Consider the following 15,932-nt stretch of genomic DNA (forward strand, 5'->3'; position numbering starts at 1 on the left):
AGAGAGAGAGAGAGAGAGAGAAAGAGAGAGAGACATAGATATATAATTTAAAAATATGATTATAACTATGAAATATTTTGTGGATTTTCCTAATTATTTTTTGTAAAAGAATACTCTTACCAACTAATTGCTTTTCAATGATCATGAAAAACACGATGAGAGTAGTTAGCCAACTCAAAGCCATTTCCTGTGAAATCACTTTAGAATCTGAAAATAAATATTTTCAATTTATAACACTTTTAAAGTAATACAGCAAAAAAAAACTTTAGTGCATCTTTTTTATTATTATGCAAATATGAACTAATAAACACAGAAAGTGCATGCCCATGCTGCTGAGAACCTTAATACACACAGACCTGCAGCACACACTGAGAAGGAACATAATCAGAATTTATGCCTTGCCACATGCTGTGGAGCAGATTAGTGGGGCGCAGCAGCAGACTATGGAGAGCGTCTTCACCCTTCGTAAGGTTTGTGCTGGTGATATCCGCCAGTGTGCATGCTAATCTGTGTGTCAGTGTTTCCTTTGCACTCATCTATTTGGGAACACGGCAGGCACTTTTATGCCTGCCTTCCAGACTCAGCACATCCTCAGATGGCCATCTAAAATATCTATCAAAAATAGAAAATGGATAAAATATTAAAATGGGTCGATTGAGAATGCCAGTCACGAAGAAAACCACTCTACTCTTTTTTTGTCCAGCTGCGTGAGAGGAGATAATAGTGAGAGGAAATGAGGGAGTCTTTCCAGGTCAAAGTGTACATCATTACATGCTTTAGGTATATGCAGATGTGCTCATGCTAATGCATGAGATCACAGTGCATGACCCATCTGTGAATGTGTACTCTCTCAACTCTAATATCCTGTAGGTGTATGACAAAAAAATGCAAAGATGTGGGCATTTAGATGGGACCCCCTTACTTTCAGCTTCACTAGTGCAAACCGAGTTTCTCAGATGGATTCAGTGAAGCCTTAAGTGTTTTGCCATCTGAGTGATAATGTATTTATGAGGCTTTTGATTCCCAAAAGGCTCCCCCAGCCATATAAAGCACACCTTAAGTCACAAACAAAAACTGTGGAGAAACATCCTCTGGCTTTGGGCTTGTGTGCAAATATGCGTGAGCGTGAATCCATGTAAAAATAAGCCTCAAGTACAAAGTTGTCAGCTGGTCATGCAATTTTACGCACTCAAGTTTTAATGTTTTATGCACATGCAACCTGATTAGATCAGTTGGTCCTGACTGAGCGACCCCTACCTAGACCCAAGTCTTAAAATCACAATCAAACGACAGCACCGTTACCATCTGCTCTGCTATATGGAGATATTGGCTACACTCTAAGGCGACTGTTCGCTGTGGTCAAGCTTTGTTTTCCAGCCTTCTTTCCACAGAGAGCCAAAGGCAGCTGACTTAATCTGTCCCATGCAGCAGATACTAACCGCCGGCGCTGAGAACCCGCTCTTCTTTAATAATCATGAACAGGCGAATATTCTTTTTGTCTTCATGTGCTTTTTTTGGACCCCTGGCAAAGAAGATGACATCAGTTATATTAAAAGGGACAGCGACTGTTGACAGAGGACAGCTTAAACCTTCTCTGGGAGGAAAAATGCTAAGATTTTATTAGGCTCTGTTGACCTAATATTCACAGTAAAGCTAGTCTCAGTGATGTGAGCTGTTTTCAAAAAGGCGGCAGCCAATGCTTGTACTTTTTATGCGTTATTGTTGGTTGTATGCATATGTGCAGCAATGGGGGCATTATGCTTGACTAACATTGTAGCTACTTGAAATACAAAAAAAAATAGTTTTATATCTTTAATTAAGACTGTTTACAGAGAAATGCAGTGCTATAATCAGCAAAAGTGGATTGCTATGAGGATGCATAAGAAATTTCACTTTCCACTTAAAGGAACATCAATGCACATTCCCAGTTTACAGTTCAACTAAGCCTGTGCTCTCCTGCATGCTTCGTTGTTATGTTTTCTAAGTATGCACTCACATTTGCATCTCTTTGTCATGTCTCTGAGTTTGTCTGCATGTTTGTGCCAAAATGAAGAGATCCAACACATGACACTAAAAGAGCTTCTAAAATTAAAATGAAGGAGCATCTACAATGAGCAGGAAAGGGTTTTCATGCTGTCAGGATCGAGTTACATGCTGTTGTGCTTTTCTGTAGCTATTATTCCTCTTTGTAGAAACATGGACATGAATCACAGTGATACAAACAGGGATAGTTATGATAGAACAATTTCAGCATTGATATAAATCATACATGTAGACTAATTCTCTTGGATACACTTTCACTACACCACTGTGAACAAAAAAATATATATATTGTAGATTTTTGCTTTAAGGTTGCAGAACTTTTTCACAATTGTATTCTCTGGTTTATTTGAGGCGGCCAGATTAACCTTCCCTCTGCTTGTTTTCATTTTGAAGCTGTTTTAATGGAAGGACAGCATGTCTCTTGAAAGGAATATAAGGGTGAGAGTTAAACCTTTGTTGAAGGAATAGAACAGATTTTTTTTCAATAGATATTACATAAAATTTTTGTCAGTAAAATGTTGCCTTAGCTGTAATATGAAAAAGTCACATCGCAAGAAGTTTTTAGAAAGGTGAATAATTTCTTTCATTAATGGAAGGCTAACACTAAGTTATGGTACTTTTATTTTAACCACTTATAGCTACTGATAGCAGCTTAAAGTGAAGATATTTCTCTCATTATGAGGCTGGCTGTACCATGGCAGTCTGTAACTTCGGGTTTAAAGTCGTAAGGAAGTCATATTTAAATGTCCAATCTTTCTGGCTTAAACATGTATATAAATGTACTCTTTTTTTAGACCATATTGTCCTAAAAGTTAGAACATTTCTATAAAAAAAAAAAAAAATCCTGTCTTAAAATCTGTGGGGGGGGGGGGTTTCTTTCATTATCTCATGCAGGCCAGTTAGTTATACGTCAGCCTGAACACCTACATTCCGCCAATCATAAATCAACGGTAATCTGTCAATCAAATTTTTTCAATGATAGCATCTTGATTCATATGTCGCAGCTAATATATGCAACAGATGAAATAAGAATAATTTCCTTTACCATTGAGTTCCGGCAGGCGTAGAGCTAACAGAACTGGCAGCGTTGTGAGGCAGGGGCTCAAACATGTACGGCTGTAAGCCTTCTACACCAAACCAACCTTCTGCAGCGCTGGCGTCCTCTTCCACAACATCTTCATCCCCGCTTTCCTCCTCTAAATAAAAAAATGTATGACGGAGGAGACTCATCCACGACCTCCGACACAAAACTCTCCTCCTCTTGTTTCAGCTGTCCATAGCGTTCCTTGACAGTGTTGTTGCTAAGTGCAATTTGGTCCCAATGTAATTTCCCATTGAGAACCTACAGTACTAGCGCTAAGTTGCTAACTAGTCACAAAATACTTCAGAGAAACCGGCCACAACCAAACATGCTTGCGAATATTCCGCCACAACAATCCCACCCTCTTGATAAACGACAAATGTGACAAATCACATTCACTTTATTCACTCGTGTAAAGTCGGACACCACTCGGGAGAATTCGGAAATGCAACGGTCGGAGCAGCCGCTTCCCTACGACTTTAAGTTCTGGACTTGGAGCCTTTCTGCATGCAGTTTGCATGTTCTCCCCATACATGTGTGTGTGTGTTCTGCAGGTACTTTAGTTCCCTCCCAGAGTCCAAAAACACTGGTAGGTTAATCGGTCATTAAATTAACCCTAAGGTATGTGTGTAGCATGGTTGTTTGTCTCTGAGTCAATGGATTGGCAACCTGCCCAGTGTGGACCATGTCTAATGCCATAGACTGCTGGAGATGGGCAGCAAGCCCCATGACCCTGATGGCTAAGCCGTAGAAGATGAATGGAAGGCTGGGTTATGAGGCTTCGATTGCAGCTCTTAAATGTCCGCATTTTTCACTTTTTTTTTCAGGAATCGTAGCTGAATCAGCTGCCAAGAGGACTATCGGTCTAATAAATGGTGTGTCTGCTCTAATTTGGAGCCACACAGAATTAACAGCAAGCATTACCCATTTGGATCTATCCTAGTTTGCTTATAGGGCATTTGATTTTAAAACACCTTGAGGTTCACAAACCCATGTGAGACTTATTTTTATAGATTTCTGTTCTGCTTTTAACTACATCCAGCCTCAAATGTTAACAAACAAGTTTTTTGTTTTGCTTTTTAAAATATTGATTATGTTCTTGTAAATTGGCTTATAACTGTTAGTAACTGTTCGGTCTCAGAGTTAAAGGTAAATGGGCTACTTTTTGATCTTCTCCTTTCTACAAGGTCTTCCCACGGCTATGTTTTGTTACCTCTCTTATCCATAAAGTACACAAATTATCGTCATAGTCAACACAATCAGCAACATATTGCTGACAATAGTTATTAAATCTCTTTTTAGCACTGATGACCCTGAACAAGGAGCAGTGATCATGGAGTTTACTAAATGGTGTGAAACCTCCTTTGTACAGATTATTGTCTCAAAATCTAGACAGATAGTCATGGACCCCAGCAGAAGTTGTAATCTGCAACCTGCTGCGTTTTTTTTACAAAAATGTTTCAGTCACTAATACTGTAATCACAGCAAACTGTGTACAGTGATTGATGACAAGCTGACCTTTAAAGTCATTTTAGACTCTGTGTTTGCTGAAAAGCTCACAAGGTTTTTTTTTCTTTAGCATTGAGAATTTTATGTGGTTTCTTCTTTTATATATTTACCTGTTTAATCCTGTGTTGCTGAGTCTGTTTTCACTTTTAATATTATATTTTAGTTTGATACTGTATCTCAACTGGTAAAGATTGTAACAGACTTCAGAACATTATAAATTTTTGTTTAAAAAATTAGCAATTATCAATCTGACGGACATTAATTATTTGCATTAGAACAGGTTTATTATTAACATTAAAAAGGATATGTGAGCAACAGTGAATTGCAGTCACTTAAATGGCTTGATATGTCTTTGTGCCTCATGTATGTATGTATGTATTTATGTAAGTATGTAAGATGTTGGATCTCCTAGTCTGTTTCATATTTTGTTCTTTGTCTTATTTTCCTACTGAGCTACACAACGATTCAGGTTAATAAAGATGGTTGAATTGAATTAAATTGAACTTCTGGCTTTGTACAATTTAAACCCATTTCTGAATTGTTGAAACTATACAGAACATTGTTTTATCAGTAACATTTCTGACATTGTTTGAAGTTATAATGCGGCTAAGGACATTCTCGTGCATGGTAACTATTTTGGAGGGAAAGAAATGTTTAAACAGTCACACTGTTTAAAATAGGGAAATTGTTCCAAACTAACTCAAACTATATTTGATTTGTTTTCAAATGTAATGGCACAAACCATGTTATCAATAAATAAATGCTGATATATTCCAGTACATTCCATATAATAGTGAATCTTTTCAATTTTTTACTTCCTGTGATTTCTAGAATTTATTATCTTAATATGACAACCTACTGTATAGGCTATAATCATAGGATGTAATCTTGAAACGAAAGTATTTCAGATAAATTTTTTACATTGTGCTGGATAGTATAGTATTTATTTATTTGATTTAATTTTTTGACGTCCTTTCAAACCATGTACCAATCTTCTTGTTCTTTCTGACAGTTTTTATTTTCTCTAACCTTAAGGCAGGGTCTAGATATGTCTTCAAATATTCAATTATTTTATTGGGGTTTGGTTGTTGTGTTTTGGCTAGAGCTACAAAGACCATGTTTTAGTTTGATTGATTTGTTTGTTTACCTTTAGGTATTCACACGTAATTAAATTCTGGGGATATGCAGGGAAAATAGATAAACATTTAAAACAGGGGAATTTTAAAGGACAGCAAAGTTTACGTATGATTTGATATTGCGTGTCAAAGTAGCCACAGTTTGAGTTGGCTCTTTATTTTTTTATGGCTTCAGCAAAAAAGACACTCACCAGAGCACTGCGTAAGGTAATTAAACCTGGTCAGTAATTAAACCTGGTCAGTGATTTTACCATTAAAAAAATCACAGCAGTCTGCAAACTGCTTCTCAGGAAAGAAACACTTCTGGATTTTTGGGGAAAAATTTGCTTTTTAGTCTCTCAAGTATGTGATCTGTGAGGTTTGACTTACTAAGGCTTAAAGGAATAGTACACCCAAAACATGATTAGCCTTCATTTTCTACTCACCCCCATGCTGAACAAAACTCTGGAGTACTTTTTTGATATCTCAAATGCATCTGGAGATCTGGGAGGCTTCTTGCTGTCTGCTGACATTCAAATAATGGAGGTCTATGGCGCCCGAGACAGAAAGGTCCACAAAAGTCCACAAAAAACGTGTCAATATTCCTCCATACTGCTCGTCCAATGTAATCCAAGTGTCCTGAGTGGGTAGCATCCAGAATTTACTCGAAAACGAAGTCATTTAGAATGTTTTTAGAGCCTAAACAGTAGTGTATAAGATTTCCTAATAGCGCCCCCATGCGCGCTCACGATTCTACGGAAGCCGGCAGACCAAACCGGAAGTCAGCGTCTGCTCTGCCAGTAATGCAAGCGTAGAAGAAGAAATGTGCTGTTTACCTGTGCAAAGAAAGAAACAACGAAAGAAAAATGTCTGAGGACTTCAGTGTTGAGGAAGAGCATGAGTTCTTTGCCGAGCTGAATGCGCTGGTTTGGTCTGCCGGCTTCCGTAGAATCGTGAGCGCGCATGGGGGCGCTATTAGGAAATCCTATACACTACTGTTTAGGCTCTAAAACGTTCTAAATGACTTCGTTTCGAGTAAATTATGGACGCTACCCACTCAGGACACTTGGATTACATTGGACGAGCAGTATGGAGGAATATTGACACGTTTTTGTGGACTTTTATGGACCTTTCTGTCTCGGGCGCCATAGACCTCCATTATTTGAATGTCAGCAGACAGCAAGAAGCCTCCCAGATCTCCAGATGCATTTGAGATATCAAAAAAGTACTCCAGAGTTTTGTTCAGCATGGGGGTGAGTAGAAAATGAAGGCTAATCATGTTTTGGGTGTACTATTCCTTTAAGTTTCATTCCAAATTTGGCTATACTGTGATACTTTTTGCATTGAAATGTGTCAAAATGCTAGGAAGAAGAGAGGGCATAAACATAATCAGCTTTATTTGGTAAGTTTGTCCACACAAAGGAAAATTTTGTTTGGTTCCACTTGTCAATGAAGAGAGGTTAAAATAGGAGGAGGCCAGAGGAATAGAGAAAAGAACAAATTGGTCGCGTAAAACAGGAGAGCTTAGACATTTGACTAAGAGTACCTCAGCTGTCAGCCTGTGCCTTCCATGCTTTTTTCATCATTTAACTTCAGGCTTGTTACATCCCGGCTCAGGTTGTATTTATGCTCACTCTTTTCTCTCAAACACAATCAAAAAAAAAAAAAAAAAAAGAAATACGTTGTGTAACACGTGGGACGTAAACTAGGTTACAAAATGCCTTCAAGGCCACAAAGAGAATAAGTCTTTCTACAAAGACTGACTGCTGCTGAGGAGAGATAATCTGAAAATAGTTACAAAAAAGCCAATTTGACAGAAGTGAGACCCAGGTTTGAGGTGGGTTGTTGACAGAAGTTTGCTCCAATTTGTGACATAAACTTGTTTAATTTCTGGCACGTAATTCCTAATTCTTTTCTCCTCGTTTTTAGAGCAAATGTTTTCATTACAATACACTGCTGAATTAAGATGGCAGCAGTTTTCAGATGTTTACATGCATGACCAAGCATTTTGCTGCTGGGACAGAACCAGTAATAATCTGTTTTGCAAAAACTGTTGACATTTATTGTAAAGTCGTTCTCTAGAGATCGTACTCTTAAAACTCCGATGCACACAGAAAGCTAAATAATTTACTGTATTTGTTGATAAATAAGAAGATTTTTTATCATGCAGTTTTTTTATTAATGCATATTCTTGGTGACCAGCTGCACACAATCTACCTGTTCTTCTCTATTATCTATCGTAATTGTTTTTGTTTCTTTTAACAGGACAAGGACTTCTCTCTCAAAGTGCTTTGCAGCTCAATACCCAGGATGCCTATGCAGCTGCAGGTTACCATAGTAACCAAGGGCTGACACTTGGGGAATCGGTCGCAGCCCGCAGTGGACAGGTCGGAGGAGCAGTTCACAGCTACAACCAGGTGAACTTTTCTTTTTATCTCCTGTCTTTCTGCTGTTCTTTATTCCTCCCTTCTCCTCCTCCTCTTCCCTCATACTCTTTTTGAACCCTGACCTGTGTTTTTCCTTCTGCTCGCTCCTCCGTCTAGGTGACATCCAGCCGTGCAGCTGTCCAGTTAGTGGGCACAGACTCTTCCTCCCAGTCCCAGAGAGACTCATTTGCCCAGCAGGTCCTTGGCAGCGCCTTACACATGTCCACTGAGGGCGGATCTGCACCTGCTGGACCGTCCATGTATTACTCCTGTGCCACTTTGCCTGCTCAGGTATAGAATGACAGTTGGATTGACTGTTTGATAGATGATGCAGAAGCTGTAATGACACCGTAGAGTTTTGAAGGCTTTTAGGAGTTGAATTAATCATCCTTTTTGTGCAGGGAATACGTGAGGACCATCCAATAATCATACCTTGGTTAATACATGGTTATGTAAACTGTGTAGCTGCCTTATTTGCAGAGGCTTACAGCTTCAGATCAATGGACTTCTGTAATATTGGGGACTTTTTTTTAACAAAGAGCATATGCAGCATGCACATAAATGCGCAGAAATATTGAATCAAACCTTATTTTTTATGTTTTTTTGCATTAAACTGAATTGAAATTGAATCTGTGTCTTTTGTTAGGATTTTATGTCTTGTAGGGTTTTCTGTTGTGTATATACCTTTCTATTTTTGGAAGGATAGCTCTTTATTCATTAAGGGAATGTAGGGGAACGCTATGAAGAGGCATTAAAATTGACCAAAAAAAACCCCCAAAAACCTTATGTCAAAAAAACATAAGGTGTTTCCTTGCTAATACCTGGCATAGGAGAGAAAATGAAAATCTCTTTGTTTATCAGGAGTATCTTGTAGTTCCTGGGAGTGACAACAGGTAAAATAACACATCATTTTATATTAGAAATACAGAATTGCATTCATCTTAAGATTAAATCACCTCAAATGTGAACATAAAGTTTAACTGAATGCTTTCATTTTTCTTCTTGTAAAATGCAAACATAATACATTAAGAGTGTAATAAATTTTATAAATTTAGGTGATTGAATAAGAGCGTGTTTTTTACTTTTTCTAATTATTTTTGTCATTTTTACTTTATGAATATTGTTGCTAAAGTATTTTTTTCTTCTTTGTTTCACCCTTGTCACTAAATCACAAAGCAGTTTAATTTGACTCTTCGTGTTTAGTCTAATAGTCCTTCACTCTTTATTAAAGGGTAGAGGTTCTATTTTCTAATTTCTCAAAACTAAAGAAAAAGGAAAAAAAATACAATATAAGAATTAAAAAGTGGAAACTACTTAAAATGACCGACACTCTGTCCTAACAATGTACAACTTTGTTCTGGATTACAGCGTGTCAGCTCCCCTCTGCAGGCGGTAGGATCCCCCACCAAGCTGCAGCGCCTGGGTTCAGCCTCCGCAGACATGCCTAGCTACGCCACACTACAGAGGGTGTCTTCTCCCAAACAGTCACCAAGCCGACTTGCAAAATCCTACAGGTTGGTTCAACTTCAGTCTTAAAGCTTGAGTATCACAGCGTAATTTGCACATTTAGAATATGGTTTGCATCTTCTTCCTATGCCTACGTCTACCTCCCATAGTCCAATAACCAGACTGGTGTATGTATCTGTGTTACCCTGCAATAGGGTAACACGGATGGATGGATGGATGGATGGATGGATGGATGGGTGGGGGTGGATGTAGTTAGAAAAGCTAAGGAATAACTTCCTGTAGGCTTCTGTTGAGCCCCTTTGTGGTTTCATTCTAGAACTAAAGGATCTACGGTTGGAGTTTAGTATGTTATTCAGAGGGTTTGACCAGTTATTCAAAATATAAAGTTATTTCCTCAGCATTTTCTGCTTAGACACCTATGTCAGAGACTGCAGTTCCACACTCAGGACAGAGCCAGCTCTCCTAATGAGATAATTAAGTTTTTTGGCATCTGTTCTCTTAGTTTGCAGATTTTAACAAGCTGTTTAGTGAAAAGATAACGAATGATTGGCAAAACATCTGCCACAGGTAAAGGCAGATGTTCCTAGACCTTGGTTTCGTTAGGAAGGAGAGGTGGTGCCGTTTCTTGTAGGGGCCATTAGTAATGAATGTCACGTCCAGTTTGTTGTCTATGCGGACCCAGGTATTCTATCGCTGTCAACAATGTCCACTTCAGTACCCTTAATATTGATAGAGTTGAGGGGAGTAGTCTTCTTCTTCCTTTAGTCCACTTGAAGCTCTTTAGTTTTAGCTATGTATGTTTTGCAGGTGGTTCTTTGCACACCCCCCACGACACTTAACTACATCTCTGTTTCCAGCTTCGTGGCCACTCGAATTGGTAAAACAATCTTAGTCATAGGATTTTAAGAGCTTTTTGCTTTAAATCTGTCTTTTTTTTTGCTGCTCTGCAGCAAGAGTAATGCTCCTTTGGTTTATAAGACACTAATATTGGGGTTTCCACCGCTAGCTACAGCTGGTTCTTCTGGTATCTCATTAAAATGACTGGAAACAACGTGAAGAAACTTTTTAGTTTTGAATTTACCTTATTTATAAACTTGACGTACCTTGATTGTGACAAATAATCCATTGTTGTTTACATACTTTCCTTCATTAGGGAAATAAAATTAAAGAAAGTGACACACAACTCTGTCAGTTTACAGCTTTTGGTTATACCTCATGCACTGAATTTGCAAACTAAAGTCTTCACAGGCCTAACTATGCAAATTAGCTTCCTGTTAGATAACATGTTTGCAGATTTTAACAAGCTGTTGCACAAAGCAAGCTGAGTGGAAAGTTGGCCTAAACAAGAGGTCTGTCAGCTGTAACAATGTGAAGGATTATAAAACATGCTTCTGGGCTATAATTGAACATAGTGTGGCTAATTAGAATTTGAATTATAGGTCATTATCTTTTCTAAACTCAAGATGTTTGGATGTTTAGTGAAATTGTTGCTATATAAAAGCCATGTGACAGACAGAACTGTTCAAGGTCACCCCTTCCCTTTGGATAATTACTAGACCATCACTACCATTGGATGAAGTGGGTGTAGAGAGAGCTGAATGAAGAAGTCGTAAGACACCATGAGAAAAATAACTTTCCCAAAATTTGAGCTATACATTACATGAGCAGATTTTTTAAATGTTTTATATCTTGCCTCTTTACCAAAAAGTACTATTGCTTGGTTGACTCAAAATAAATTTGAAACTCCAAAAAAGTAATAATAGATAACATTTTACATAATTTTGCTTTTGTTTAAGTATAAAGATTATATGGTGTAAATGTAATTTGTTTGTCCTTCCGCCAAAAAAAACTCTGAACCTTCCTATCTGGTACTGAACGAGTATGATCAGCTACTTTTACAACTTTTATTTTCCATATATAAAAAAAAAAACAAAAAAAAAACAGATGAAGTGTTGCTTTTTTCAATGATATTAAAATCAACCCTAACACTGATATATTTGATATGGGTAGATTTGGTAAGAATGAAAGAAGTTTGACTCTACTCATTCTGATTCTGTGCTATAAGAACGTACTAATTTATAATAACTGCTACAAAACGTAGACATGCAATTATTAGAATTTTCTGGCCCAAATCTGGATCTATGTAACTTTAAAGATTTCAGCTGCCGATGCTTTTAGCTATTTCAGATTCATCTTTGAAATCTATAATGTAAGAATATGATGTAAATGTAAAAAAAAAACCTTGCGTTTATTATACATGCATACTGCTATGACTTGTTTATTTTTTCTTTAGCTGTAGATTGACATTTTAAACTTGTTTGATTTTTTTTTTCATTTTAGCAATAAGTTTAATCATCATGGCTTAAATTAAAAAACAGCATCCATATTTATTTTTTAGGAGAAAGTAGCTATTTACTGTAAACATGAGACGAAAAAAAGGATTTCAATGGAAGACAAATTGACTTAGCTTTTCCATATTCCAATTTAGCTTCTTGTTTATCTCCTTTAACATTGTCTCTCTCTTTTTCAGCCTAATTGAACGTCAGATGTGTTCTGAAAAAATAATAACCATTTTCTTAGTGTTACCTTTAAATTTCGGCGCTTCAATTTCACTTATACCACCTCAGTAACAGGGAATTTAGCCATCGGATAAAATAGCAAACTTGCAAACACTGTAACAGTTTCCACAATGAAGAAAGTATTTACCTGCAACGTGTCAGTCTCTTAGTAAATAGGAATCAATAAGTAAGTGAGGTTTTCTAGGTTATTCTCTATTGCATTTCATATACTGAGTATGCATAATGTTTAATAATGAAGAAAAAAAACTCAAGTAAAAATAGCCTCAGTGTTTGGAAAGGATGGAAGCACTTTGTTTCTGTTCAGACCTGCTTTTCAAATCCATGAATCTGTTCTGGATACTTATGCTGCAGAAGATAAAATATATAAAAAATATATTTATGTCGTTTCTGCAGCACTTCATCGCCTATTAATATGGTAGCATCGGGCGCCGCTGGTTCCTCCTCACCACTCCCCATGGCCACCTCTCCCGGCGGGAATCACACCTCATCCCCCATCCACCAGCTCAGCTCGGCTGTGGGAAGCTACGCCACCCTGTCACCCACCAAGCGCATGCTGCACCACATCGGAGCGGACAGCTACAAGATTTCCCACGAGCTTTACGCCAATGCAACCCTGCAAAGGCCTGGGAGCCTGGCAGGTAGAGGTCAAGGCAATTTCATTTCTTTTCTAAATGTTGGTGTTGGTCATGACAAGTAAACATCTTCATCTGTTTTGGACTTTAGTTAAGATTGTGTGGCTCATTTTCCCTCCTTTCCTGCTAACACACTTTCTGTTTCATGGAAACTCCTTTTCATCTATGATCTCATCAAATTAATAGATTTTCTTAAGGGCTTTCTTTCATTTTAATGATTGCTAGTTAATGTGACATGAGCCCAATATCCATCCATGTGTGATTAATGTTCAGCAGCTTGGGGACAAAGTTATGATAGTAAACATGTGCTACATAATGTCTGATTTAACGCACTTGATGATTATTCAAAATCTTTTAGATCATAAATGAAGGATTAATATAGATCCATTGTGTTTTTTTTTTTGTTTTTTTTGTCTTTGTATGAAAAATAAGTCCTTGATGCTTTTTAAAATCAATCCCTTGGTGGTCATATTTATTGAAACCATTCTTAAAGACGTGTAAAAACCATTAAAATAAATTAATGAAGAAATAAATAAATGCAAACCAGTACAGAAACCCAAATACAGAAACCATACATCTCATGGACTTACAGAGCCACTTTAGTAGTGATCGAGTATCAAAAGCATACCTGTTCGAGCTACCTGTTGCTTAGCAACACTGCTGCCAGCAAGTGGTGGATCTTCCTCAGCTTGAAGGTTGCATTCCCTGAAGCATTACAGATTTTCAAATAAAAAGTCTTGAAGTCTATACTGAATGAGCTGCTCTTGACTCTTTCAACAATGTTTTAGCTTTAATAAAAACAGAAATATGCAAAACAGAAGCGCTGCATGTAGGACTCCCATAGCAGTTTTACTCCATTTCCTGGTCTATGATATGCATTCATTTCAGACCAACGGGAGTAACCTCACACAGCTGGCTTCAATGTGAGTTATAGTCTTCTTTCAAAAGGTTCAATTCATATACAAACCTGGACCTAATGAAAAATAAAGTCTGCTATTCGTCCTGGCCAAACAAGTGGACCAAGTTACTTTTCTGGTCTGAATACATCCTTAGAGTATTCACACCTTTGAACATTTTACAAAGTTAAAAATACAGAGAAATTATGTTTGGCAGTTTCTCAAAAATCTAAGTACATCAGTGGTCTCAGACTCCAGTCATTGAGGGGCAGAATCTTGCAACTTTTAGATGCATCTCTGGATCAACCTATCTGACTAAATCATTAGCGAATTATCAGAGCACTGTAGAGCTTGACTTTATGCATAAGAAAAACTCAAGCCATTTGATTCAGGTGTGTAGGGCAATCTCCATTGTTCTGCAAATTTGTTGTTTTCTATAAGATTTTGGTCTGGTCAATCAATCAATCAAATTTATTTGTATAGCCCTTTACAATAGCCAAATGGTACCCAAAGTGCTTTACAACAAAGCCATAAAACAATACATAACACATATAAAACATACAGATACAATTAAAAGTGCTGTAGTGGTGCAGCGCTGCAGGACATTAAAAGCCTTCCAGAGGTGCATAGAAAGGAGCACACCGAAAGAGGACATCTAAGAGACAGCATTATCCTAGTCAGAATTAAATGCTAATTTAAAAAAGTGGGTTTTAAGCTTTTTTTTTTTTTTGGTAAACCATTTTCTGGGATGTTATGTTATGTTTGTCGGATATGCTGAGGAACGACTGAATATCCAATTAGCAGTTTTGCTCCAAAATCAACCATATTTTTCATTTATATTCTCTGGATTTTAGTACCACAATCTCTAAAAATGTTATTGGGGATTTTTGAGGTTAAAAAAAAAAAACAAAAACAAAAAAAAAACACAGCAACACAGATCATCCACTGTATGCACAAATACAATTACAAATACATATTTTTTTTCTGATAGTGCTGCCAAAAGTCAGTGTTGTCCAACTATTGTTAAAGACATTGTGACAACAGGATGATATTCTTTGCTGCAGTGCTTTAAAAGCCAGCATGGGAAACTTGCCTTACATCTCCTTTGGAAATATATTTCTCATGTAAAAAGGGAAGATAAATACAAGTTCTACCCAACTCTGGTGGTCATAGGCTAAACTAATGGGCCAATATGTTAAGGCTTAAATAATGCCCAGGGTGATTATTGGATCCTACAGAATCCTGGAGATTTCAAAAGAAAATATGGGATTATCTCCACTGAATAGACTGGACTTTGTTACTTTTAAATTTTCAAATTTAAGTATAAGAATGAGCTTAAAATATAAAATAAATTGTAATTCAAGCATCTGTACATGTCTTAACTAGGAGAGCTTAAACATGTTTCTGGCATTTTATGTTTTTTGTGTGCATTTGGCTTTTATTACATTTATATAGCTGCTTTTTGTATTTGTTGCATATAATTATCCCTAAAAAAGACTTTTTTCACTTATTTAATGTGAAAGCATATCTAATTGTCTTTCAATACAACATAAAGCTGTTTATTAATATTCATCAAAGATATTTCTACACATCAGATAAAGTTTGTCTAATGACAGTTATTTCATCTCTTCCAGGCTCCAGGGGTTCATACAGCAGCCAGCACAGTCACCTGGGCTCTGAACTGCGGCCCCTTCAGTCTCCTGAGCACCACATTGATCCTATCTATGAGGACAGAGTCTACACCAAACCCAACCTTAGAGGACAAGGTGAGCGGACATATACTGACAGAGGTTGTGTGTTTTGGGCATAGAGGAGATGTCTACAAGCACTGAGTCTATATAACAAAATCCCACAAGACAGGAGGGGGAAAACAAACAGGAGGCTTGACACATGGAGGCTAAGCAGAAAATCCACACAGTATACAGGGAATGGAGCCAGAGGTAAACAGAAATGCATTAACATGAGACACAAAACTGGCATGTCAACAGTTTTTAAATAATTTAGTCGCCAAATTAAAATTAATGAATGGCAAATCAAAATTTTAGACAAGGAGCTTATCACATATTAAACAATAGAACTCAGTTTAAGATAGTTATTCTATAACCTTTGTTGTTCTAGTTTGAGATTTAAACATCTTACATTAACAATTAGCTTATCTAGCTTTATCAACTAATCATTAACTAA

At 37.2% G+C, this 15,932-nt stretch overlaps 1 protein-coding gene across 10 annotated transcripts in view; it reads left to right on the forward strand.

The window, feature by feature from the left end:
* LOC107091684 (catenin delta-2-like) overlaps positions 1-15,932 on the forward strand; it is a 196,579-nt gene that overhangs the window by 105,163 nt on the left and 75,484 nt on the right. For 6 of the 10 annotated variants that reach the window (XM_015385751.1, XM_015385753.1, XM_015385757.1 and 3 more), the window contains 5 exons: positions 8,014-8,165; positions 8,292-8,465; positions 9,543-9,688; positions 12,614-12,864; positions 15,383-15,514. In XM_015385751.1, the coding sequence (XP_015241237.1) occupies positions 8,014-8,165; positions 8,292-8,465; positions 9,543-9,688; positions 12,614-12,864; positions 15,383-15,514 (855 nt within the window). The remainder of the gene's footprint in view (positions 1-8,013; positions 8,166-8,291; positions 8,466-9,542; positions 9,689-12,613; positions 12,865-15,382; positions 15,515-15,932) is intronic. The other 4 variants (XM_015385752.1, XM_015385755.1, XM_015385756.1 and 1 more) reach the window with 1 other exon arrangement.

This window comes from Cyprinodon variegatus, unplaced genomic scaffold, assembly GCF_000732505.1.
Source record: "Cyprinodon variegatus isolate N-32 unplaced genomic scaffold, C_variegatus-1.0 Scaffold347, whole genome shotgun sequence".
NCBI classification, from domain to species: domain Eukaryota; kingdom Metazoa; phylum Chordata; class Actinopteri; order Cyprinodontiformes; family Cyprinodontidae; genus Cyprinodon; species Cyprinodon variegatus.